This window comes from Salmo salar, chromosome 15 (genome assembly GCF_965601325.2).
Source record: "Salmo salar chromosome 15, fSalSal1, whole genome shotgun sequence".
Lineage (NCBI taxonomy): Eukaryota > Metazoa > Chordata > Actinopteri > Salmoniformes > Salmonidae > Salmo > Salmo salar.
This window is the reverse complement of record NC_138305.1, coordinates 108,849,513-108,875,075: the sequence shown is the minus strand read 5'-3', so window position 1 is coordinate 108,875,075 and position 25,563 is coordinate 108,849,513. Positions and strand designations below refer to the sequence as shown.

The 25,563-nt window shown below is 46.0% G+C and overlaps 1 protein-coding gene across 2 annotated transcripts; it reads left to right on the top strand.

Annotated features, from left to right (window-relative positions):
- The first annotated feature begins 279 nt into the window (after nucleotides 1–279).
- Nucleotides 280–24,057, top strand: trim101 (tripartite motif containing 101). Of its 2 annotated transcripts, none has more exons than XM_045696497.2 (10): nucleotides 280–1,076; nucleotides 8,942–9,075; nucleotides 9,360–9,537; nucleotides 9,936–10,031; nucleotides 10,678–10,911; nucleotides 14,605–14,627; nucleotides 14,977–15,101; nucleotides 15,270–15,880; nucleotides 18,439–18,574; nucleotides 22,125–24,057. In XM_045696497.2, exons 1-9 carry the CDS (start codon nucleotides 903–905, stop codon nucleotides 18,523–18,525), a joined length of 1,662 nt encoding a protein of 553 aa, XP_045552453.1. In that variant the 5' UTR covers nucleotides 280–902; the 3' UTR covers nucleotides 18,526–18,574; nucleotides 22,125–24,057. The 2 variants fall into 2 exon arrangements, with proteins under 2 accessions (XP_045552453.1, XP_045552451.1); XM_045696495.2 differs by having other exon boundaries at nucleotides 290–1,076; nucleotides 8,927–9,075.
- Nucleotides 24,058–25,563: the final 1,506 nt, after the last annotated feature.

Here is a 25,563-nt window from a genome sequence, read left to right as displayed (position 1 = left end):
GTGTAAACGTGACTGATAGCAAGGCAGAGGAGGTAACTGTAGAAAGATCACTGGCATGACCTGCTTCAGCCTGCATACCACCCAGCACCTGATATGGCCTGACACACACACACACACACGCAGACCGATATGGCCTGACACACACACACACACACACACACACAGACCGATATGGCCTGAGACACACACACACACACACACACACACACACACACACACACACACACACCACACACACAGAGACTGATATGGCCTGACACACACACACACAGAGACCGATATGGCCTGAGACACACACACACACACAAACATACACACACACACACAGAGACTGATATGGCCTGAGACACACACACACCCCCAGACCGATATGGCCTGAATACATTAGGGGGCTGCCCACTGGGGGGGTCTTTTCCAGTAACACAACACTCCCAACCCCCCCTGAAAAACACACTCACCCTTCCATCGCTACATCCTCGAGATCTATCTATCCCAGTGGAGTGGATAGTTCAGGAATAAACACACACACAGTCCTCGCCGTGGACGGTTGGCAGACCAACTAACATGTACCTAGGGAGAAGGCCTGGACAGAGGAAGGGTGGACTGTTATGACTGAGAAAGCAGGGATGGTGGAAGAAGAGGAAGAGTAGACAAGTAGAAAGAAAGAAGACAGAGAGAAGTTCTTGACAGAGTTTCAAGAGGCGCTGTCGAAGAATCACAACTGGACATATTCCACAGTCAGTGTGTTGGCGGTGTGATCCCTGCTGTCCGATAGAGGAAGAACAGAGACAGAGAGAAGGGTACTGGTCAGAGACCTGACTGTCTGGCCTGAGTCGACGAGTTAGTCAGTCAGTCCGATATTTGTCTTGTGTTTTGGATCTCAGTCAGACAGGCCGTCCACCATGTCTGTCCCCCTGGAGCAGGGCTCCTACTCCGGGGACAGGGAGCAGGCAGGTCTGGGGACCCTACAGAGACAGCTCATCTGCCCTATCTGTCTGGAAGTATTCACCAAACCAGTGGTCATCCTGCCATGCCAACACAACCTCTGCAGGAAGTGTGCCAACGACCTCTACCAGGTAGGAGCGAACGCCAGAGTCGGTCGTATTCATTATAACACACCGTAGCAAAACATTTTAAAACAGGAAAAGGAAAATCAGCATGTATTGTTAAGCGTGTACTGCGTTCAAGTCTCAGTGTGTCTAAAACTGTGCCCTTTCACTGTGAGCTCAGAGGATCTGAAAGCAGTCAAAATAGATCCTGTAGCTATGTAATTGAGAGACGAGTCAGTCTATGAATAAGTGTGTTAACATGATTACTGTAGTTGACATCCTCATATCTCTGAGCGCCGGTGAGAGCTTAAATTCATTATGAGATACTCAACTCCAGCTTCAATTCATTATGAGATACTCAACTCCAGCTTCAATTCATTATGAGATAATCAACTCCAGCTTCAATTCATTATGAGATACTCAACTCCAGCTTCAATTCATTATGAGATAATCAACTCCAGCTTCAATTCATTATGAGATAATCAACTCCAGCTTCAATTCATTATGAGATACTCAAATCCAGCTTCAATTCATTACGAGATACTCAAATCCAGCTTCAATTCATTATGAGATACTCAAATCCAGCTTCAATTCATTATGAGATACTCAACTCCAGCTTCAGTTCATAAAAGCACATCTGGCTGTATTGGCAAACTGCATTGTTGACTGAAACCATATACTTCTTGCTTGTATTCTCACTTAGATGTATAGTTGTATGTTGCTAGTCTGAATCTCACCGGCATCACACCCTTCTCACCCCCTCAACCTCCATCACACCCTCAACCTCCATCACACCCTTCAACCTCCATCACACCCTCAACCTCCATCACACCCTTCAGCCTCCATCACACCCTTCAGCCTCCATCACACCCTTCAGCCTCCATCACACCCTTCAGCCTCCATCACACCCTTCAGCCTCCATCACAACCTTCAGCCTCCATCACACTCTTCAGCCTCCATCACAACCTTCAGCCTCCATCACACCCTTCAGCCTCCATCACACCCTTCAGCCTCCGTCACACCATTCAGCCTCCATCACAGCCTCCATCACACCCTTCAGCCTCCATCACACCCTTCAGCCTCCATCACAACCTTCAGCCTCCATCACAACCTTCAGCCTCCATCACAACCTTCAGCCTCCATCACAACCTTCAGCCTCCATCACACCCTTCAACGTCCATCACACCCTTCAGTCTCCCACAGACCCTTCAGTCTCCGTCACACCATTCAGCCTCCATCACAGCCTCCATCACACCCTTCAGTCTCCCTCAGACCCTTCAGTCTACCTCAGACCCTTCAACATCCATCACACCCTTCAACGTCCATCACACCCTTCAGCCTCCATCACACCCTTCAGCCTCCATCACACCCTTCAGCCTCCATCACACCCTTCAGCCTCCATCACACCCTTCAGTCTCCCTCAGACCCTTCAGTCTACCTCAGACCCTTCAACATCCATCACACCCTTCAACGTCCATCACACCCTTCAGCCTCCATCACACCCTTCAGCCTCCATCACACCCTTCAGCCTCCATCACACCCTTCAGCCTCCATCACACCCTTCAACGTCCATCAGACCCTTCAGCCTCCATCAGACCCTTCAGCCTCCATCACACCCTTCAGTCTCCATCACACCCTTCAGTCTCCATCAGACCCTTCAGCCTCCACCAGACTCTTCAGTCTTCCTCAGAATTTTCAGTCTCCCTCCGACTCTCTTATCCACACAGATACACAAAGTATGCCTATCAGGATTTCATCAAACAGGGGTTAGAGAGGGATGTTTAACCTCTGTACACACACTCGCACACTTTGCTGCAGTACAGATCCGTAACAGGTGTACGGATTATGAACTGCTAATTTGAGCCATGGTGAAGACATCTGAGACTATCTTCATAACGGAGGCCAAGGCCTACTTCAACTGCTGTTGTTTAGTTAGTTAGGCCCAGACTCAGGCCATAGAGATGGACAAAAGAGGAATTGTTAGTCAAGGTGAAGCCTCTATCAGATCGTGAGCGTAATCAGCGACTACCACCGTCTCTATGTTTGTGCTTTTACGTGAAGGTTATTTGGCAGGACGAACCCTCCAATGGAACACAGCTTTCAACTGTCAAAACCTCTCAACCAAGCCCCACTAGCGACACAAACAACCCTGGTTACAGACAGCTACTCACAAACCTGGTTCCAGACAGTTACTCCCCAACCCTGGTTACAGACAGTTACTCCCCAACCCTGGTTCCAGACAGCTACTCCCCAACCTGGTTCCAGACAGCTACTCCCCAACCTGGTTCCAGACAGTTACTCCCCAACCCTGGTTCCAGACAGTTACTCCCCAACCCTGGTTACAGACAGTTACTCCCCAACCTGGTTCCAGACAGCTACTCCCCAACCTGGTTCCAGACAGTTACTCCCCAACCCTGGTTCCAGACAGTTACTCCCCAACCCTGGTTCCAGACAGTTACTCCCCAACCCTGGTTCCAGACAGTTACTCCCCAACCCTGGTTCCAGACAGTTACTCTCCAACCCTGGTTCCAGACAGTTACTCCCCAACCCTGGTTCCAGACAGTTACTCCCCAACCCTGGTTACTGACAGTTACTCCCCAACCCTGGTTCCAGACAGTTACTCCCCAACCCTGGTTCCAGACAGCTACTCCCCAACCTGGTTCCAGACAGCTACTCCCCAACCTCGTTCCAGACAGTTACTCCCCAACCCTGGTTCCAGACAGTTACTCCCCAACCCTGGTTACAGACAGTTACTCCCTGGTTCCAGACAGTTACTCTCCAACCCTGGTAACAGACAGTTACTCCCTGGTTCCAGACAGTTACTCTCCAACCCTGGTTACAGACAGCTACTCCCCAACCCTGGATCCAGACAGTTACTCTCCAACCCTGGTTCCAGACAGTTACTTCCCAACCCTGGTTCCAGACAGTTACTCTCCAACCCTGGTTCCAGACAGTTACTCCCCAACCTGGTTACAGACAGTTACTCTCCAACCCTGGTTCCAGACAGTTACTCTCCAACCCTGGTTCCAGACAGTTACTCCTTAACCCTGGTTACAGACAGTTACTCCCCAACCCTGGTTCCAGACAGTTACTCCCCAACCCTGGTTCCAGACAGTTACTCCCCAACCCTGGTTACAGACAGTTACTCCCCAACCCTGGTTCCAGACAGCTACTTCCCAACCCTGGTTCCAGACAGTTACTCCCCAACCCTGGTTCCAGACAGTTACTCCCCAACCCTGGTTCCAGACAGTTACTCCCCAACCCTGGTTACTGACAGTTAGTCCCCAACCCTGGTTACAGACAGTTACTCCCTGGTTCCAGACAGTTACTCCCCAACCCTGGTTACAGACAGTTACTCCCCAACCCTGGTTCCAGACAGTTACTCCCCAACCCTGGTTCCAGACAGTTACTCTCCAACCCTGGTTACAGACAGTTACTCCCCAACCCTGGTTACAGACAGTTACTCCCTGGTTCCAGACAGTTACTCCCCAACCCTGGTTCCAGACAGTTACTCCCTGGTTCCAGACAGTTACTCCCTGGTTCCAGACAGTTACTCCCTGGTTCCAGACAGTTACTCCTCAACCCTGGTTACAGACAGTTACTCCCCAACCCTGGTTCCAGACAGTTACTCTCCAACCCTGGTTCCAGACAGTTACTCCCCAACCCTGGTTCCAGACAGTTACTCCCCAACCCTGGTTACAGACAGTTACTCCCCAACCCTGGTTACAGACAGTTACTCCCCAACCCTGGTTCCAGACAGTTACTCCCCAACCCTGGTTACAGACAGTTACTCCCCAACCCTGGTTCCAGACAGCTACTTCCCAACCCTGGTTCCAGACAGTTACTCCCCAACCCTGGTTCCAGACAGTTACTCTCCAACCCTGGTTCCAGACAGTTACTCCCCAACCCTGGTTCCAGACAGTTACTCCCCAACCCTGGTTCCAGACAGCTACTCCCCAACCCTGGTTCCAGACAGTTACTCCCCAACCCTGGTTCCAGACAGTTACTCCCCAACCCTGGTTCCAGACAGCTACTCCCCAATCCTGGTTACAGACAGTTACTCCCCAACCCTGGTTCCAGACAGTTACTCCCCAACCCTGGTTCCAGACAGCTACTCCCCAACCCTGGTTACAGACAGTTACTCCCCAACCCTGGTTCCAGACAGTTACTCCCCAACCCTGTTTCCAGGCACAATCGTTTGCTGCTCCTCTTCAAACCCAGCTGGTCCGTTATGAAAGAGAGGAGAACTGAGAGGAGTGAACTTCCGTTATACCCAGAAGCAGCTGAGGACTAGAGGACTATTCTAGGACCTCTATCTGTCTTTCACTCTGTCTCTGATCTGTCCATCTCCTCTGGTCTGCTATGGGGAAAAAAAACTGAAGCGGGATCACTGAGTGTGTTTCTGTCTGTAAACTACTAAATTTAATCGATTAAGGAGTCTGTCCTCAGCAACTGCCACTAAATCACTCTATCTCCCAGTTGATCAACAGAGGGTTGGTCATTAGATTATTCTGGATGATGATCTGTAGCTTCAAATGTTTGATACTTGCATGAAAATACCCAACTGAGCTCAGAACAGCTGTTTCAGAACAGCTGAGAGTTGTTTACAGAGAGGAGAGACTATTTCCCTGAATACTTAGCCAATTACTCAGAGGGAAGATCAGTTGATGTTTTCTGGGCACAGTGGGCAAGTTTCAGGTCGTCCTTATTCCAGTCACTGCTCTCACAAACACCTGGAAAGGTCTCTGGAGTCACGTTACTATCATAAAGCAATGTTCTGATATGTGCAGCAATCCGACGGCATGGACGTCATGGGGCGGCAGGGTAGCCTAGTGGTTAGAGCCTTGGACTAGTAACCGAAAGGTTGCAAGTTCGAATCTCCGAGCTGACAAGTTACAAATCTGTCGTTCTGAACAAGGCAGTTAACACACTGTTTCTAGGCCGTCATTGTAAATAAGAATTTGTTCTTAACTGACTTGCCTAGTTAAATTAAGGTAAAATAAAATTAAAATGCTATGTATAGAAAATGTGTATACATTATATACACTACCAGTCTACAGTTTTAGAACACCAACTCATTCAAGGGGTTTTTCTTTATTTTTACTATTTTCTACATTGTAGAATAATAGTGAAGACATCAAAACTATGAAATAACACATGGAATCATGTAGTAACCAAAAAAGGTGTTAAACAAATCAAAATATATTTTATAATTGAGATTCTTCAAATAGCCACCACTTGCCTGAAATGCTTTTCCAACAGTCTTGAAGGAGTTCCCACATATGCTTAGCACTTGTTGGCTACTCTGCTGTCCGACTCATCCCAAACCATCTCAATTTGGTTGAGGTCGGGGGATTATGGAGGCCAGGTCATCTGATGCAGCACTTCATCACTCTCCTTCTTGGTCAAATAGCCCTTACATAGCCTGGAGGTGTGTTTGGGGTCATTGTCCTGTTGAAAAACAAATGATAGTCCCAATAAGCCCAAACCAGATGTGATGGCGTATCGCTGCAGAATGCTGTAGTAGCCATGCTGGTTAAGTGTGCCTTGAATTCTAAATAAATCACAAACAGTGTCACCAGCAAATCACCCCCACACCATAACACCTCCTCCTCCATGCTTTACGGTGGGAAATATACATGCGGAGATCATCCGTTCACCCACACGGCGTCTCACAAAGACACCCTTATTGATGTCACTTGTTAAATTCACTGCAAAGAGTGTAGATGAAGGGGAGGAGACAAGTTAAAGAAGGATTTTTAAGCAACTCAGTATTAGGAAGGTGTTCTTAAGATGGCGCCGGAGGGTAGGGCTGCCGGTTAACCAACCATGCTATTTTGTTTGTTTTTTCCGCGTTGTTCGTAACTTGTTTTGTACATAATGTTGCTGCTACAGTCTCTTATGACCGAAAAGAGCTTCTGGACATCAGAACTGGGATTACTCACCTCAAACTGGACGAGAAGTTCTTCTTCAATGAGTCGGATGCGAGGGATATACTACGGACAACCGACCAGGCCCAGATCCCAGTGATTCGCTAGAAAAGGAAACTTAGGTTTCATGCAAAGAGATCAGGGTGCCTTGTGAGGATCAGGCAACGAGTGGCTAATCTGCCCTTGCCTTCCGTTCTGCTAGCTAACATTCAATCGCTGGAAAATAAATGGGACCAACTGAAAGAACGTATATACTACTAACGGGACATTAAAAACTGTAATATCTTATGTTTCACCAAGTCGTGGCTTAATGATGACGTTAAGAACATACAGATGGCGGGTTATACAGATGGGGGGTTATTGAACAGCAGCCTCAGGTAAGACACGGGGCGTTGGCCTATACATATTTGTAAACAATAGCTGGTGTACGATATCTAAGGAAGTCTCAGGGTTTTGCTTGCCTGAGGTAGAGTATCTCACGATAAGCTGTAGACTACACTATCTACCAAGAGAGTTTTCGTCTGTATTTTTGTAGTTGTCTACATACCACCACAGACCGAGACTGGCACTAAAACCACACTCAGTGAGCTATATTCCGCCATAAGCAAACAGGAAACGCTCATCCAGGTGGCTGGGGACTTTAATGCAGGGAAACTTAAATTAGTTTTACCTCAATTCTATCAGCATGTTAAATGTGCAACCAGAGGGAAAAAAATTCTAGACCACCTTTACTCCACACACAGAGACGCGTACAAAGCTCTCCCCTGCCCTCCATTTGGCAAATCTGACCATAACTCTATCCTCCAGATTCCTGCTTACAAGCAAAAATTAAAGCAGGAAGTACCAGTGACTCGGTCTATAAAAAAGTGGTCAGATGAAGCAAATGCTAAACTACAGGACTGTTTTGCTAGCACCAACTGGAATATGTTCTGGGATTCTTCCGATGGCATTGAGGAATACACCACATCGGTCACTGGCTTTATCAATAAGTGCATTGAGGACGTCGTCCCCAAAGTGAATGTACGTACATACCCCAACCAGAAGCCATGGATTACAGGCAACATTCACACTGAGCTAAAGGGTAGAGCTGCCAATTTCAAGGAGCGGGACTCTAACCCGGAAGCTTATAAGAAATCTCGCTATGCCCTCCGACGAATCATCAAACAGGCAAAGCATCAATACAGGACTAAGATCGAATCGTGCTACACCGGCTCCGACGCTCGTCTTATGTGGCAGGGCTTGCAAACTATTACAGACTACCAAGGGAAGCACAGCCGAGAGCTGCCTAGTGACACGAGCCCACCAGACGAGCTAAATAACTTCTATGCTCGCTTTGAGGCAAATAACACTGAAACATGCATGGGAGCATCAGCTGTTCCGGATGACTGCGATCACGCTCTCCGCAGCCGATGTGAATAAGACCTTTAAACAGGTCAACATTCACAAGGCCGCTGGGCCAGACGGATTACCAGGACGTATTCTCCGAGCATGCACTGACCAACTGGCAAGTGTCTTCACTGACATTTTCAACCTCTCTCTGTCTGAGTCTGTAGTACCAACATGTTTCAAGCAGACCACCATAGTCCCTGTGCCCAAGAACACTAAGGTAACCTGCCTAAATTACTACCAACCTGTAGCACTCATGTCTGTCGCCATGAAATGTCTCTTACTTTTTGGGGGATTTTCTTAAAACTGCATTGTTGGTTAAGGGCTTGTAAGTAAGGATTACTGTCAGGTCTACACCTGTTGTATTCAGCGCATGTAATTTAATGTGTTATACATTCAGTGTAAATATATAATGTTCTATATTTAAACTGAGACTCAGCAATATGACGTTACCACGAGCAACAGGAGGAAGTCTACCTGATACAGCTGTTTACTTCCTGCATCGCTGAGTGTGTGTGTGTGTGCGGGTGTTTTTGACAGCATGCTGAGTAAGGTGTGTAGCCCTCTCTGTTCCAGGTGCGGTCTGGAGGGAGGTTCCGCTGTCCGTCCTGCAGTCAGGAAGTTGTGTTGGACCGTCACGGTGTCTACGGGCTGCAGCGCAACCTGCTGGTAGAGAATATTATTGACGTCTACAAACAGGAGTCCACCAGGTGAGGACAGAGGTCTTTAATGTAAAGAGCTTTGGTAAGGGAGGGGATGGGATTAGACAGGGGTGGCCAGGTCAACCCTCATCTTGGTGGACTATATTAGTGACGTCTACAAATAGGAGTCCACCAGGTGAGGGAGTGGAATGTGGGTCGCTCTCCTGAAGGTTTCAAAATAAGGATGCCAAAGGAATATCAACAAATTACGTCTAGACAGCATTTTAGTTTTCACTTTGGCTTCCTAATCCTGACTGACATTCCTCCTCATCTCCTAACCACAATCCTCCTAGCTCTAGATCCCAGTCGTCAAAGCCTGCGGGCCAGCCCACCTGTGAGGAGCACGACGGTGAGAAGGTCAACATTTACTGCATCACCTGCCAGGTTCCCACCTGTTCCCTCTGCAAGGTGTTCGGTGCCCACAACACCTGCCAGGTGGCACCGCTAACACAGGTCTACCAGCAGCAGAAGGTGAGTGAGTGAGACCAGGCACGGGTCGCACATTGATGACATCACAGACAGCAACTTTCACCTGGGTAGTGTTCATTAGGGTACACCGTAGCAACAAAAAATAAATAAATCTTATTGGACAAGTTCTGTGGGATGATACCTGGGTGTAGAGATGGGCCTTGGGAATCGTTGGTTCATTTGTGCTGTAACATCCTGGATCATATTCGACTAGGAAAGAAAGTTGCCTGACTCATCCGCCAGTTACAGGTTTTACTTCTGTGAAACTATTACACTTTAGATGTATGATGATATCATAAGATATGTAGAATAGAAAGTGAAATGATCCTGACTCACCAGTAACACGTGGCTTACAGTGGCTACGGTAATTCCTCCGTGTAACCTCTCCTTCCTCTCAACAGGCTGAGCTGAGTGAGGGGGTTAGCTCCTTGGTGGCATTGAACGGCCAGGTCCAAGCCTTCATCAGTGAGTTGGAAGTGACCTGCAAGAATGTTGAGGTTAGCGCTGTTTGTGTTGTATCTTTTCTGGTGTGTTGTCAGGGACTTTTTACACCTATAAAGTGTTGAGTGTTGCTTGGTGTTGTTTAGTTATAAGATCAAGATTCAAATCAACAGTGAGCCGAAGTTTTGTTTCTACTCAGTCTCTAACTAATACAATATTTTTCTTTATTTTATTTAACCTTTTATTTAACTGGACAAGTCAGTTAAGAACAATAATTATTTACAATGACAGCCTATCACGGCCAAACCCTAAACCCGGACAACGCTGGGCCAATTGTGCGCCGCCCTATGCGACTCCCAATCACGGCCGGTTGTGATACAGTCTGCAATCAAACCAGAGTCTGTAGTGACGCCTCTAGCACTGAGATGCAGTGCCTTAGACCGCTGTGCCACTCGGGAGCCCCCTCTATGAGTTATACTTTTCCAGTTGTTCAGTTATAAAAGAATGTTGATATTAGTGTCTTTTGTGTCTTTTCTACTTTGGTGTATTGTCATGTATAAAGTGTTGAGTGCTGCTTGGTTTTGATCAGTAATACTCCGCTGACAAAACTTGTCCTTACGACATCCCGGAACGTCCCAAAAATGATCCCCTAAAGTCGTCAGGACGTCTGAAAAGTTTGACAGCATGTCTGTGTTTCTACAGGACAACTGTAAGACCCAGAAGCAGACAGTGTGTGAGAAGTTTAACCGTTTGCTCGCCATCCTGGAGGAGCGACAGAGGATCATGAAGCAGCGAGTCACGTACGAGCAGGAGGAGAAGACGGGCCACGCACGTTCGCTGGTGCGATCCTACAGAGAGAGCGTAGAGACCAACACCAAACTGGTAGAGACTGCTACGACCACCATGGAGGAACCTGAGATGGCTGCCTTCATGAAGGTATGATGCCGTACAATACAGTACTATACCGTACAATACAATACTATATCGTACAATACAATACAGTACTATACCGTACAATACAATACTATATCGTACAATACAATACAGTACGATACCGTACAATACAGTACTATACCGTACAATACAATACAGTACGATACCGTACAATACAATACTATACCGTACAATACAGTGCTATACCGTACAATACAATACAGTACGATACCATACAATACAATACTATACCGTACAATACAATACAGTACTATACCATACAATACGATACCGTACAATACAGTACAGTACGATGCCGTACAATACAATACAGTATGATACCGTACAATACAGTACAGTACGATACCGTATAATACAATACAGTACGATGCCGTACAATACAGTACAGTACGATGCCGTACAATACAATACAGTATGATACCATACAATACAGTACAATACCGTAAAATACAATACAGTACGATACAATACAGTATGATGCCATACAATACGATACCATACAATACAGTACGATACCATACAATACAGTACGATACCATACAATACAGTACGATACCATACAATTTAATACAATGCCATACAATACAGTATGATACCTTACAATAAAATACAGTATGATACCTTACAATACAGTACGATACCATACAATACAATACAGTACGATACCATACAATACAGTACGATACCATACAATACAGTACGATACCATACAATACAGTACGATACCATACAATACAATACGATACCATACAATACAATAGAGTACGATACCATACAATACAGTACGATACCATACAATACAATACAGTATGACACCATACATTACAATACAATATGATACAATACAGTACGATACCATACAGTACAGTACGATACCATACAATACAGTATGATACCATACAATACAATACAATACCATACAATACAGTACGATACCATACAATACAGTACGATACCATACATTACAATACAATACATTATGATACCATACAATACGATACCATACAATACAGTACGATACCATACAATACAGTACGATACCATACAATACAATACAGTACGATACCATACAATACAATACGATACCATACAATACAATACAATACCATACAATACAGTACGATACCATACAATACAGTACGATACCATACCATACAATACAGTACGATACCATACAGTACGATACCATACAATACAGTACGATACCATACAATACAGTACGATACCATACAATACAGTACGATACCATACAATACAGTACGATACCATACAATACAGTACAGTACGATACCATACAATAGAGTACAATACCATACAATACAGTACGATACCATACAATACAGTACGATACCATACAATACAATACAGTACAATACCATACAATACAGTACGATACCATACAATACGATACCATACAATACAGTACGATACCATACAATACAGTACAATACCATACAATACAGTACAATACCATACAATACGATACCATACAATACAGTACGATACCATACAATACAGTACGATACCATACAATACAGTACGATACAATACAGTACGATACCATACAATACGATACCATACAATACAGTACGATACCATACAATACAGTACGATACCATACAATACAATAGAGTACGATACCATTCAATAGAGTACGATACCATACAATACAGTACAATACCATACAATACAATACAGTATGACACCATACATTACAATACAATACATTATGATACAATACAGTACGATACCATACAGTACAGTACGATACCATACAATACAGTATGATACCATACAATACAGTACGATACCATACATTACAATACAATACATTATGATACCATACAATACGATACCATACAATACAGTACGATACCATACAATACAGTACGATACCATACAATACAGTACTATACCATACAATACAGTACGATACCATACATTATGATATGGGACGGGACGACACGACACAGTACAATACGATAGTTTCAAGTTTTATTAGTAGTATCTACAGGATACACATGGTATACATCGTCCAATGAAATGCTTACTTGTAGGTTCCTTCTAGAACAATGCAACAACAATAATAAATAATTCAAGATAAGAACAGGAACAATAAGTAAATGTCTCAGTAGAATAAACTTTTTAGCATCAGTATAATACAGGATTTATAGAGCCCAATTTATAGAGCAAAATATTTACACTTGTTTTAGGAAAAGGGAAATTGGGGGAAATGTATTTAAATTGTGGAGTATTTATCATTCAATAATAAGTGTCTAGTAGCAGCAGGTGTGTGTGTGTGTGTGTGTGTGTGTGTGTGTGTGTCAAATCGAATCAAATCCAATTGTATTTGTCACATGCGCTGACTACAAAATGTGTAGACCTTATCGTGAAATGCTTACTTACAAGCCCTTAACCAACAATGCAGTTCAAGAAATAGAGTTTACTAAATAAACTAAAAGTTAAAAAAATAAAATACAAGTAACACAGTAAAATAACAATAACGAGGCAGGTGTAAAGGAAGTGTTGTTCCCAATCCTCACAACCTGTGGTCTGCCCGTTAGGAAGTCCATGATCCAGTTGCAGAAGGTAGTGTCCAGACCCAGGGCTCTGAGCTCGGTGTTGAGTTTGGAGGAAATAATAGTGTTCAATGCTGAACTGTAGTCAATGAACAGCATTTTCACATAGGTGTTCCTCTTGTTCAGATGTGTTACGTCCGTGTGAGTAGCGATGGAAATAACATCTTCCGTGGATCTGTTGGAGTGGGTCCAGCGTGCCCGGTATGTGGGGACATGACCAGACGCTCGAAGCACTTCATGATGACCAGCTTGAGCACGACGGGGCGATTTAGCCATTTGGGCATGTCACCTTTGTTTTTCTTGGGCACTGGGACGATGGTGGTCTCCTTGAAGTAGGTGGGGACTACAGCCTGGGACAAGGACAGGTTAAACATGTCCGAGAAGATGCCCTCCAGTTGGTCAGCACACACCCTGAGGACGCGGCCAGGGATTCCATCTGTGCTGGTGGTTTTGTGAGTCTACACTCTTTTGAGAGTTTTCCTCACGTCAGCCTCGGAGAATGAAAGCATCTGTTCGTCCAGAGCAGTGATGAGTCTTCCTGGATGGCTCGGTATTGTCTACCTCAAAGTGAGCATAGAATGTTTTTTGCTCGTCTGGGACACGGAGGCTTCAGTAGGAACCCCACCGCTGGATTTGCCTATGTATTCTGTGATAGTCTGTAGTCCTTGCCACATCCGTCGTGAGTCTAAATTGTCGAACATCAATTCAAGTTTGAGTCTGTATTGTCTTTTTGAGTCCCTAATGGATTTGCGGACCTCGTACCTGCTTGCCCTGTACGCGCCGTGCGTCACCGAGTCATCGGGGTTCATTCTGCTGACATTGAATGTTCTCAGTATGGTACGGATATCTCCGTTCGTCCAGGGTTTTTGGCTGGGGTACGTCCAGATTGTTATTGTGGGTACAACATCATCAAACACATTTCCTAATGAAGCCTGTGACTGACGATGTATATTCACTCAATGTTGATGGATGCAATACAATACAACACAATATTGAAAGACTTTGATAGGAAAACATATTTCATACTGGAATTGTTATTATCTATCTTTTACGTCAATTGCTTTTAATCATTTTGCCTTTTTTCCCTTTTTCTCAGATGGCAAAAGACTTGATTGTAAAGTGAGTGCCCTCTTATTTTTAATCTGATACTGATAATAAGTAACTAATAACAGGTAACTAATAATAAGTAACTAATAATAAGTAACTAATAAGAAATAACTAATAAGAAGTAACTAATAATAAATAACTAGTAATAAATAACTAATAAGAGGTAACTAATAAGAAGTACGATTTGTTAGAAGTTTGGAACGGTTTAGGCCATTCTACTGATAAATGCTTTATAGTCTTTCTATTTTGTTTCTGTCTCATTCAAACTCTCTCTGTCTGTCCCACATTCTGTCTATCCTTCTCTCTCTATCCTTCTCTCTGTGTCTGTGCTGCCTCATCTATATCACCCTCTCCTTGTCAGGGTGAATGAGGCATCCAGTACCTGCATCGTGGAGACCCTGGAGCCTGGTTATGAGAACATGGACCACTACAGGGTCAACTTCAACGCAGAGAAGAGGGCTCTGTACAAGTTGGACTTCATCAAAGGTACCGTGGCTGCGTCTGAACTATCTTAGACCCTATATAGAGCACCACTATCTTTTAGCCAGAGCCCCATTGGCCATCAATGTGTTCTACTGATGACCTGTGTGGATATTCCACATCAGCAGTAGAGAAGACACACCTAACCTGTTTTATTGTCTCTGTTCATTGTAGTGGAGGAGGAGGGAGAGGAGGTTCCTGAGGCAGAACCAGAGCCGGAACCAGAATGTGAACCAGTTCTGGACCTAAAACCGGAGACCGTTCTGGAACCAGCAACAGTTCATGAACCAGTGGCACTGCCAGTACTGGTGCAAGAACTAGAGCCAGAATCAGTACCACAGCCGGTGCCGGTGCTGGTGGAAGACCTACGGACAGAACCAGAGCAGGTGCCAGTGACAAAGCGACAGCTAGTTCCAGAACATGTGGCAGTTCTAGAACCAGTAGCATTTCCAGAACATGGGACAGTTCTAGAACCAGTAGCATTTCCAGAACATGGGACTGTTCTAGAACCAGTAGCATTTCCAGAACATGGGACTGTTCTAGAACCAGTAGCATTTCCAGAACATGGGACAGTTCTAGAGCCGCTGGGAGTTCTAGAACCAGAGTCGGCATCCAGTCAGGTCCTGGATGCAGAGCCTGTGTTGGAGCTGAAGACAGTGGGAGAGTGTTGGGGACTGAAGGACCCAGCAGAGCTGACAGAGCAGGTCAGGGATCAAGCAGAGGGGTGTGATGCAGACATGCTGAAAGAGGAGTTCTGTGACCAAGGGGGCTTAAATACACAACAGGTATAGTACGCTATACATGACATGCATTTCCTCACCAATTGGAAGAAAAATTATGTAATTGCTACATCTTATGTTACATACATGAATTAATTTCAGACATGTTATGAGAATATTAATAATACTTAGTGATTTCTTAATTGACAGAAAAGTGAGAACAAAGGATTTCATTTTATTGTTGCCCTAACCGTTTCTCTCTTTGAGAAAGAGAACAGAGTAAAGAGTCAGGGTGTCCAGACAGACAATACACTGTCTTGTTTTAAATGTCCCATCTGTGTCCCAAATGGCACCCAGGCCTATTACATTATTTGTGCACTACTTTTGGTCAGAGACGGGTTCTTAGTTGTAGTGCGCTATATAGGGAATAGGAGACCGTACACAAGAACCACTCAGGACCAGATTCAAAGCCAGAGCTGTGGCAGGAGGAACATGATGCAGGAGGTGTTCTGGTGCTCCAGGACCAGCAGGCTGAGGCCAGTGAAGACACTAGACTCTACCCCAGCTGGTACAACCATGGCTGGACAGTGGTTAGCCCTAAAGAGGGTTGGTCCCGAGAGGCACTTGAAGTACCTGGGGCTGGGAGAAGGAGCATCTTCCTGCTAGCTAGGGAACTCCAGGCCCAGCTCCAGCCTCAACTCCAACCCCACCCCCAGACTCTACTCCAACCCCAGCCTCAGCCTCTACTCCAACCCCAGCCTCTACTCCAACCCCATCCCCAGCCTCTACTCCAACCCCAGCTTTAGCCTCTACTCCAACCCCAGCCTCTACTCCAACCCCATCCCCAGCCTCTACTCCAACCCCAGCTTTAGCCTCTACTCCAACCCCAGCCTCTACTCCAACCCCAGCCTCTACTCCAGCCCCAGCCTCTACTCCAACCCCAGCCCCAGCCTCTACTCCAGCCCCAGCCTCTACTCCAACCCCATCCCCAGCCTCTACTCCAACCCCAGCCTCTACTCCAACCCCAGGCTCAGCCTCTACTCCAGCCCAGCCTCTACTCCAACCCCAGCCCCAGCCTCTACTCCAACCCCAACCCCAGCCTCTACTCCAACCCCAACCCCAGGCTCTACTCCAACCCCATCCCCAGCCTCTACTCCAACCCCAGCTTTAGCCTCTACTCCAACCCCAGCCTCTACTCCAGCCCCAGCCTCTACTCCAACCCCAGCCCCAGCCTCTACTCCAGCCCCAGCCTCTACTCCAACCCCATCCCCAGCCTCTACTCCAACCCCAGCCTCAGCCTCTACTCCAGCCCCAGCCTCTACTCCAACCCCAACCCCAGCCTCTACTCCAACCCCAGCCCCAGTCTCTACTCCAGCCCGCCCCAGCCCCAGCCTCTACTCCAGCCCCAGCTTCTACTCCAACCCCAGCCCCAGCCTCTACTCCAGCCCCAGCCTCTACTCCAACCCCAACCCCAGGCTCGACCACCCCAGTATCCCCCTACCCCAGTATCCCCCTGTCCTGCCCCAACCCAGACCTCTGTGGATGTGTACCAGCCCTGTCCAGAGCAGGCAGGTATTGGGAGGCTTCACGGAGGAGGACGTCCATGGGTTTGTGTCCTTGGTTGGGCTGGGGGAGAGAGATGCAACCAGGGGGGTATGGCCCCCACCTCCACACCAACACAACCATGATAACCAATCACAAACCACCAGCTCCACATCCTCCTCCTCCTCTTCGTCCGTCACTGCCTCTGCTCTGTCACCTGTTTTACTTATGGAGGGTTTCTGATAGCTTTGACCCCGTGTTGTGAATGGCCCCGCGTTGTGAATGGCCCCGTGCTGTGAATGGCCCCGTGTTGTGAATGGCCCCGTGTTGTGAATGGCCCCGTGTTGTGAATGGCCCCGTGTTGTGAATGGCCCCGCGTTGTGAATGGCCCCGCGTTGTGAATGGCCCCGTGCTGTGAATGGCCCCGTGTTGTGAATGGCCCCGTGTTGTGAATGGCCCCCGTGTTGTGAATGGCCCCGTGTTGTGAAAAAGGCAGCCAAAGGAAGTGTTGGCTTTGGGGATGACCAGTGAGATATACCTGCTGGAGCGCGTGCTATGGGTGGGTGTTGCTATGGTGACCAGTGAGCTGAGATAAGGTGGGGCTTTACCTAGCATAGACTTATAGATGAGTAGCCCCATGTTGTGAATGGCCCCCCGTGTTGTGAATGGCCCCCCGTGATGGCAATGGCCCCGTGTTGTGAATGGCCCCGTGTTGTGAATGGTCCCGTGTTGTGAATGGCCCCCTGTGTTGTGAACGGCCCCCACATGTTGTGAATGGCCCCTGTGTTGTGAATGACCCCCCGTGTTGTGAATGGCCCCCACATGTTGTGAATGGCCCCTGTGTTGTGAATGACCCCCCGTGTTGTGAATGGCCCCCACATGTTGTGAATGGCCCCTGTGTTGTGAATGACCCCCCGTGTTGTGAATGGCCCCTGTGTTGTGAATGACCCCCGTGTTGTGAATGGTCCTTCCATCCCCAATGCACTTCTGTAATTGTCAGTCTTTTCCTCAATTGTGTATCATTTTCTACCCTTTTCTTTCATAATTTCCATCTCTCCATCCATCTCTCTCTCTCCCTATAGGCTGTCACACTCTTCTTCTTCATCCTGGCCCTGGTGATCATGCTGCAGACTGTGTGGGCCCACATCAAGAGCCTTGCTTTTATATAGCAGAGAACAGCAGCAGGATTCACACTACAACCTGGTTGATAATACTAAGGTACTGGTCTGGTGAAGCACGGAGGGCGACTAGGCAGGGTATTCAGTTTAGGAGGTGCTTACCTAGGATCAGTTTTGGTCTTTTGGATAATAATGAATAAGATTATCTGGAGGGGGGGGGGGGACACCTGATCCTAGAACAGTTCTCCTATTCTAGGACACTGTATGAATAACTACCATCACATCATGTCCCTGGGATGTCCCTGGGATGTTGGCGATGGGTATTTCTTCTGGGAAAGAAAGAAATACAATCGTTCTAGGAGTTTTATCTGTGAATATTGACTGTTTAGCATGGAACTGATGAAAAAATTGACAGGCAATAATCCTTAACAATTTACCCGGCTTGGAGTCATCGTTTTTTGTGTGTGTGTGTGTGTGTGTGTGGTCAGCAAACTGATTTTTTTTAGTGGCTGTTTGACTTGCAATCTGAACTAGATGTTTCTACCTGCAGATGGTAACCATGGTTTGTCTTTCTGAGATGATTATTATTTTGCTGCAGCGAGGCTTGTCGATCCGATGTATTTTGATGAAGTTGTCTGAAGATACGGCAACACTCAGATTTGTTTTTGTTTTTTCCGTTGTCTTGGTTACCATCTGACTGAGGAAACAAAAAGCAGCACAAAGCAAAGCAGCAGGTCTTTCAGCGAGAGAGAGAAGTTTCATGATACTCCCTCCCTCCACTTGGTTATCCATCTCTGTTACCTCCTTCCTCTTCTAGGGTCTAACCCTTTCGGTGGGACCACAGGAACGAGAGAGGAGGGATGGAGAAGAGCATTGACACATATTTTAGCCCCCAACAGCACTACTAATGCTGCCACCTTGTGGCTATAGAGTGGTATGACAGGCAGTCAGTCTGGTGGGTGGCTGCTGGCGCTGGTAGGAATGTAAAGGAGGATCGTATTCGTGTAATGTTGTTTTGTGAGAAGAATCCCACCCAAAACCCAATCGCACAAAATAAAATAAAACGTATATAAAATGGTGCATTCTGGTCTAGTATGTCTTCACAGTTGAGTTGCTGCTGCTATCTCGTAACTATGGGTCCCTTATGGTCCAAGTTCCAACCCTCTTTTGTTATCTCAGCCCAACTGGAAGCTTGTGGTCAGAAGTGGTCAGGACTTGCGGTGCTGTCTTGTGCTCTCACTAAATCTTTTAGCATTCACTTATGCTCGTCCATTGAATCATGACGCTCCTTGCTGCATGAAATAGGTTTGACATCATGATCAACTTTCTTTGTTATAAACACATGTATTTTATTTAACCTTTATTTAACCAGGCAAGTCAGTTAAGAACAAATTCTTATTTACTATGATGGCCTACCAAAAGGCAAAAGGCCTCGGCGACGGAGGCCTGGGATTAAATTTTTTTTATAAATACAATATATATATATATATCGGACAAAACACACATCACAACAAGAGAGACAACACAACACTACATAAAGAGAGACCTAAGAAAACAACATAGCAAGGCAGCAACGCATGACAACACAGCATGGTAGCAACACAACATGACAACAGCATGGTAGCAACACAACATGACAACACAGCATGGTAGCAACACAACATGACAACACAGTATGGTAGCAACACAACATGACAACACAGCATGGTAGCAACACAACATGACAACAGCATGGTAGCAACACAACATGACAACACAGCATGGTAGCAACACAACATGACAACAGCATGGTAGCAACACAACATGACAACACAGCATGGTAGCAACACAACATGACAACACAGCATGGTAGCAACACAACATGACAACACAGTATGGTAGAAACACAACATGACAACACAGCATGGTAGAAACACAACATGACAACACAGCATGGTAGCAACACAACATGACAACACAGCATGGTAGCAACACAACATGACAACACAGCATGGTAGCAACACAACATGACAACAACATGGTAGCAACACATGACAACAGCATGGTAGCAACACAACATGACAACAGCATGGTAGCAACACAACATGACAACAGCATGGTAGCAACACAACATGGCAGCAGCACAAAACATGGTACAAACATTATTGAGCACAGACAACAGCACAAAGGGCAAGAAGGTAGAGACAACAATACATCATGCAAAGCAGCCACAACTGTCAGTAAGAGTGTCCATGATTGAGTCTTTGAATGAAGAGATTGTGATTAAACTGTCCAGTGTGTGTTTGTTGCAGCTCATTCCAGTCGCTAGCTGCAGCGAACTGAAAAGAGGAGCGACCCAGGGATGTGTGTGCTTTGGGGACCTTTAACAGAATGTGACTGGCAGAACTGGTGTTGTATGTGGAGGATGAGGGCTGCAGTAGATATCTCAGATAGGGAGGAGTGAGGCCTAAGAGTGTTTTATAAATAAGCATCAACCAGTGGGTCTTGCGACAGATATACAGAGATGACCAGTTTACAGAGGAGTATAGAGTGCAGTGATGTGTCCTATAAGGAGCATTGGTGGCAAATCTGATGGCCGAATGGTGAAGAACATCTAGCCGCTCGAGAGCACCCTTACCTGCCGATCTATAAATGATGTCTCTGTAATCTAGCATGGGTAGGATGGTCATCTGAATCAGGGTTAGTTTGGAAGCTGGGGTGAAAGAGGAGAGATTACGACAGAGGAAACCAAGTCTAGATTTAACTTTAGCCTGCAGCTTTGATATGTGCTGAGAGAAAGACAGCGCACCGTCTAGCCATACTCCTAAGTACTTGTATGAGGCGACTACCTCAAACTCTAAACCCTCAGAGGTAGTAATAACACCTGTGGGAAGAGGGGCATTCATCTTACCAAACCACATGACCTTTGTTTTGGAGGTGTTCAGAACAAGGTTAAGGGTAGAGAAAGCTTGTTGGACACTAAGAAAGCTTTGTTGTAGAGCATTTAACACAAAATCCAGGGAGGGGCCAGCTGAGTATAAGACTGTATCATCTGCATATAAATGGATGAGAGAGCTTCCTACTGCCTGAGCTATGTTGTTGATGTAAATTCAGAAGAGCATGGGGCCTAGGATCGAGCCTTGGGGTACTCCCTTGGTGACAGGCAGTGGCTCAGACAGCAGATGTTCTGACTTTATACACTGCACTCTTTGAGAGAGGTAGTTAGCAAACCAGGCCAAAGACCCCTCAGAGACACCAATACTCTTGAACCGGCCCACAAGAATGGAATGGTTTACCATATCAAAAGCTTTGGCCAAGTCAATAAAAATAGCAACACAATATTGCTTAGAATCAAGGGCAATGATGACATCATTGAAGACCTTTAAGGTTGCAGTGACACATCCATAACCTGAGCGGAAACCAGATTGTATACCAGAGAGAATACTATAGACATCAAGATAGCCAGTCAGTTGATTATTGACAAGTTTTTCCAATACAACATGAATGATTCCATGTAACCATCTCTCTGTCTCCATATAATGCATTCTTGGTGTGCTCTCTTGAATAGCCTATGTGACCTTTTCACTATCTTATTGGCCTAAATAGATTAGGCATCCTTATCTGTAGTAGCTTGCATTTTGAAGGCATCTGTCCATCTCCTTTCTGTCCAGATTGAGCCTGGGTCAGAGAACCCCACACCACAGGCAGGTGGTCCCTCCTCCAACTCCTCCCCCTCCTCTCCTTCTTCCAGTGAGTCCCCTTGTCTCAGCTTCTCTTCCTCCTGGCTCAACGCTCTCTCCAAGAAGAAGAAATGAAGAAGAGATTGTCTGTACCACAGAGGGCCTGTCTGAACCATCGTGGCTACAGAGGGCCTGTCTGAACCATCGTGGCTACAGAGGGCCTGTCTGAACCATCGTGGCTACAGAGGGCCTGTCTGAACCATCGTGGCTACAGAGGGCCTGTCTGAACCATCGTGGCTACAGAGGGCCTGTCTGAACCATCGTGGCTACAGAGGGCCTGTCTGAACCATCATAGCTACAGAGGGCCTGTCTGAACCATCGTGGCTACAGAGGGCCTGTCTGAACCATCGTGGCTACAGAGGGCCTGTCTGAACCATCATAGCTACAGAGGGCCTGTCTGAACCATCGTGGCTACAGAGGGCCTGTCTGAACCATCGTGGCTACAGAGGGCCTGTCTGAACCATCGTGGCTACAGAGGGCCTGTCTGAACCTTCATAGCTACAGAGGGCCTGTCTGAACCATCGTGGCTACAGAGGGCCTGTCTGAACCATCGTGGCTACAGAGGGCCTGTCTGAACCATCGTGGCTACAGAGGGCCTGTCTGAACCATCGTGGCTACAGAGGGCCTGTCTGAACCATCATAGCTACAGAGGGCCTGTCTGAACCATCGTGGCTACAGAGGGCCTGTCTGAACCATCGTGGCTACAGAGGGCCTGTCTGAACCATCATAGCTACAGAGGGCCTGTCTGAACCATCGTGGCTACAGAGGGCCTGTCTGAACCATCGTGGCTACAGAGGGCCTGTCTGAACCATCGTGGCTACAGAGGGCCTGTCTGAACCTTCATAGCTACAGAGGGCCTGTCTGAACCATCGTGGCTACAGAGGGCCTGTCTGAACCATCGTGGCTACAGAGGGCCTGTCTGAACCATCGTGGCTACAGAGGGCCTGTCTGAACCATCGTGGCTACAGAGGGCCTGTCTGAACCATCATAGCTACAGAGGGCCTGTCTGAACCATCATAGCTACAGAGGGCCTGTCTGAACCATCGTGGCTACAGAGGGCCTGTCTGAACCATCGTGGCTACAGAGGGCCTGTCTGAACCATCGTGGCTAGAGGGCCTGTCTGAACCATCATAGCTACAGAGGGCCTGTCTGAACCATCGTGGCTACAGAGGGCCTGTCTGAACCATCGTGGCTACAGAGGGCCTGTCTGAACCATCGTGGCTAGAGGGCCTGTCTGAACCATCGTGGCTACAAAGGGGACAGGACAGGCCAGGCAGAGACAAGGCCAAGATGGTTGAAACTTCAATGATGTCAAATTCTTCTAATTAAATGATTTTTAACGTCGAGAGCTGCATGTGTTTTCCCAGGCACACAGAGAAAAGCATACTAAATATTCACTGACTATTCTGCAGGTCTTAAATCTGGTACCTTCTGTAAGTTATTGTGCTCATGTACACTATGTGTTGGGATAGATACGATTTAAATATCTCTTCATTATTTGTTCTACTTCATTGATTGTTATTATCGTGTGATGCATGAAGGGTCTATCCAGTGGGCGTGTTATCTGTTGGGACATTTTCTTTAGCATATCTAGTTGTTGTTGTTCTGGCGTTGCACCGATACATGATAAATTGTCGTTTTCACTCTACTTGTTAATCCCTGTTTACAGCACCTTCAGAAAGTTTTCACACCCACTTGACTTTTTCCACATTTTGTTGTGCCACAGCTTGAATTTTAAATTGATTAAATTGAGATTTTTTTTGGGGGGGGGGGGTCACTGTCCTACACACAATACAACATAATGTCAAAGTGGAATTGTGTTTTTAGAAATTTGTAGAAATGAATTAAAAATGAAAAGCTGAAATGTCTTAAGTGAATAAGTATTCAACCCCTTTTGTTATGGCAAGCCTAAATAAGTTCAGGAGCACATGTTTGCTTAACAAGTCACATAATAAGTTGCATGGACTCACTCTGTGTGCAACAATAGTGTTTAATATGATTTTTGAATGACTATCTCATCTCTGTACCCTACACATACAATTATCTGTAAGGTCCCTCAGTCGAACAGTGAATTTCAAACACAGATTCAACCACAAAGACCAGGGAGGTTTTCCAATGCCTCACAAAGCAGAACACCTATTGTGGGTAAAAATATTTAAAAAAGCAGACATTGAATATCCCTTTGAGTATGGTGAAGTTATTAATTATACTTTGGATGGTGTGTCAATACACCCAGTCACTACAAAGATACTCAGTCGCCGGAGAGAAAGGAAACTACTCGGGGATTTCACCATGAGGCCAATGGTGACTTTAAAACAGTTACAGAGTTTAATGGCTATGATAGGAGAAAACTGAGGATGGATCAACAACATTGTAGTTACTCCACAATATTAACCAAATGAACAGAGTGAAAAGAAGGACATCTGAACAGTCAAAATATTCCAAAACATGCATCCTGTTTGAAACAAGGCACTAAAGTAATACTGTAAAAATTGTGGCAAAGCAATTAACTTTTTGTCCTGAATATAAAGCGTTATGAGTACCACTCTCCATATTTTCAAGCATATTGGTTGTGGCATTATATTATTGGTATGCTTGTAATTGTTAAGGACTGCCCTCTGATTACAATGAAGATCAAGACGTGCCACTCTGTTCTGGGCCAGTTGCAGCTTAACTAGGTCTTCCCTTGCAGCCCATGACTGGACAATAATCAAGATAAGACAAAACTAGAGCCTGCACGACATGCTTTTTTGAGGGTGGTGTCAAAAAATCTGAGCATCTCTTTATTACAGCCAGACCTCTCCCCATCTTTATAACCATTGAATCTATATATTTTGACCATGACAGTTTACAATCTACAGTCTCCTCAACTTGTTCAACAACCACACCATTCATTACCAGATTCCGCTGAAATCTAAAACCACCCATTTCGAAACAGACTGCAACTCTTTGTTAAGGGTTTCAGTGACTTCATTAGCTGTGGTTACTGAGGTGTATATGATTGAATCATCAGCACACATGGACACACATGCTTTGTTTAATACCAGTGGCAGGTCATTGGTAAAAGAGTAGAGGACCTAGAGAGCTGCCCTGCGGTACACCACTCTCCAACAATCTTCTTATCAATTTCTTTCAACCAATCATCAGTCATTTGTGTCAGTGCAGTACATGTTGAGTGCCCTTCTCTATAAGCATGCTGAAAGTCTGTTGTTAATTTGTTTACAGAGAAATAGCATTGCATTTGGTTTCCAACAGTTTGCTAAGAGCTGGCAGCAAGCTTATAGGTCTGCTGTTAGAACCAGTAAAGGCAGCTTTACCACTCTTGGGTAGTGGAATGACTTTGGCTTCCCTCCAGGCCTGAGGACAAAGA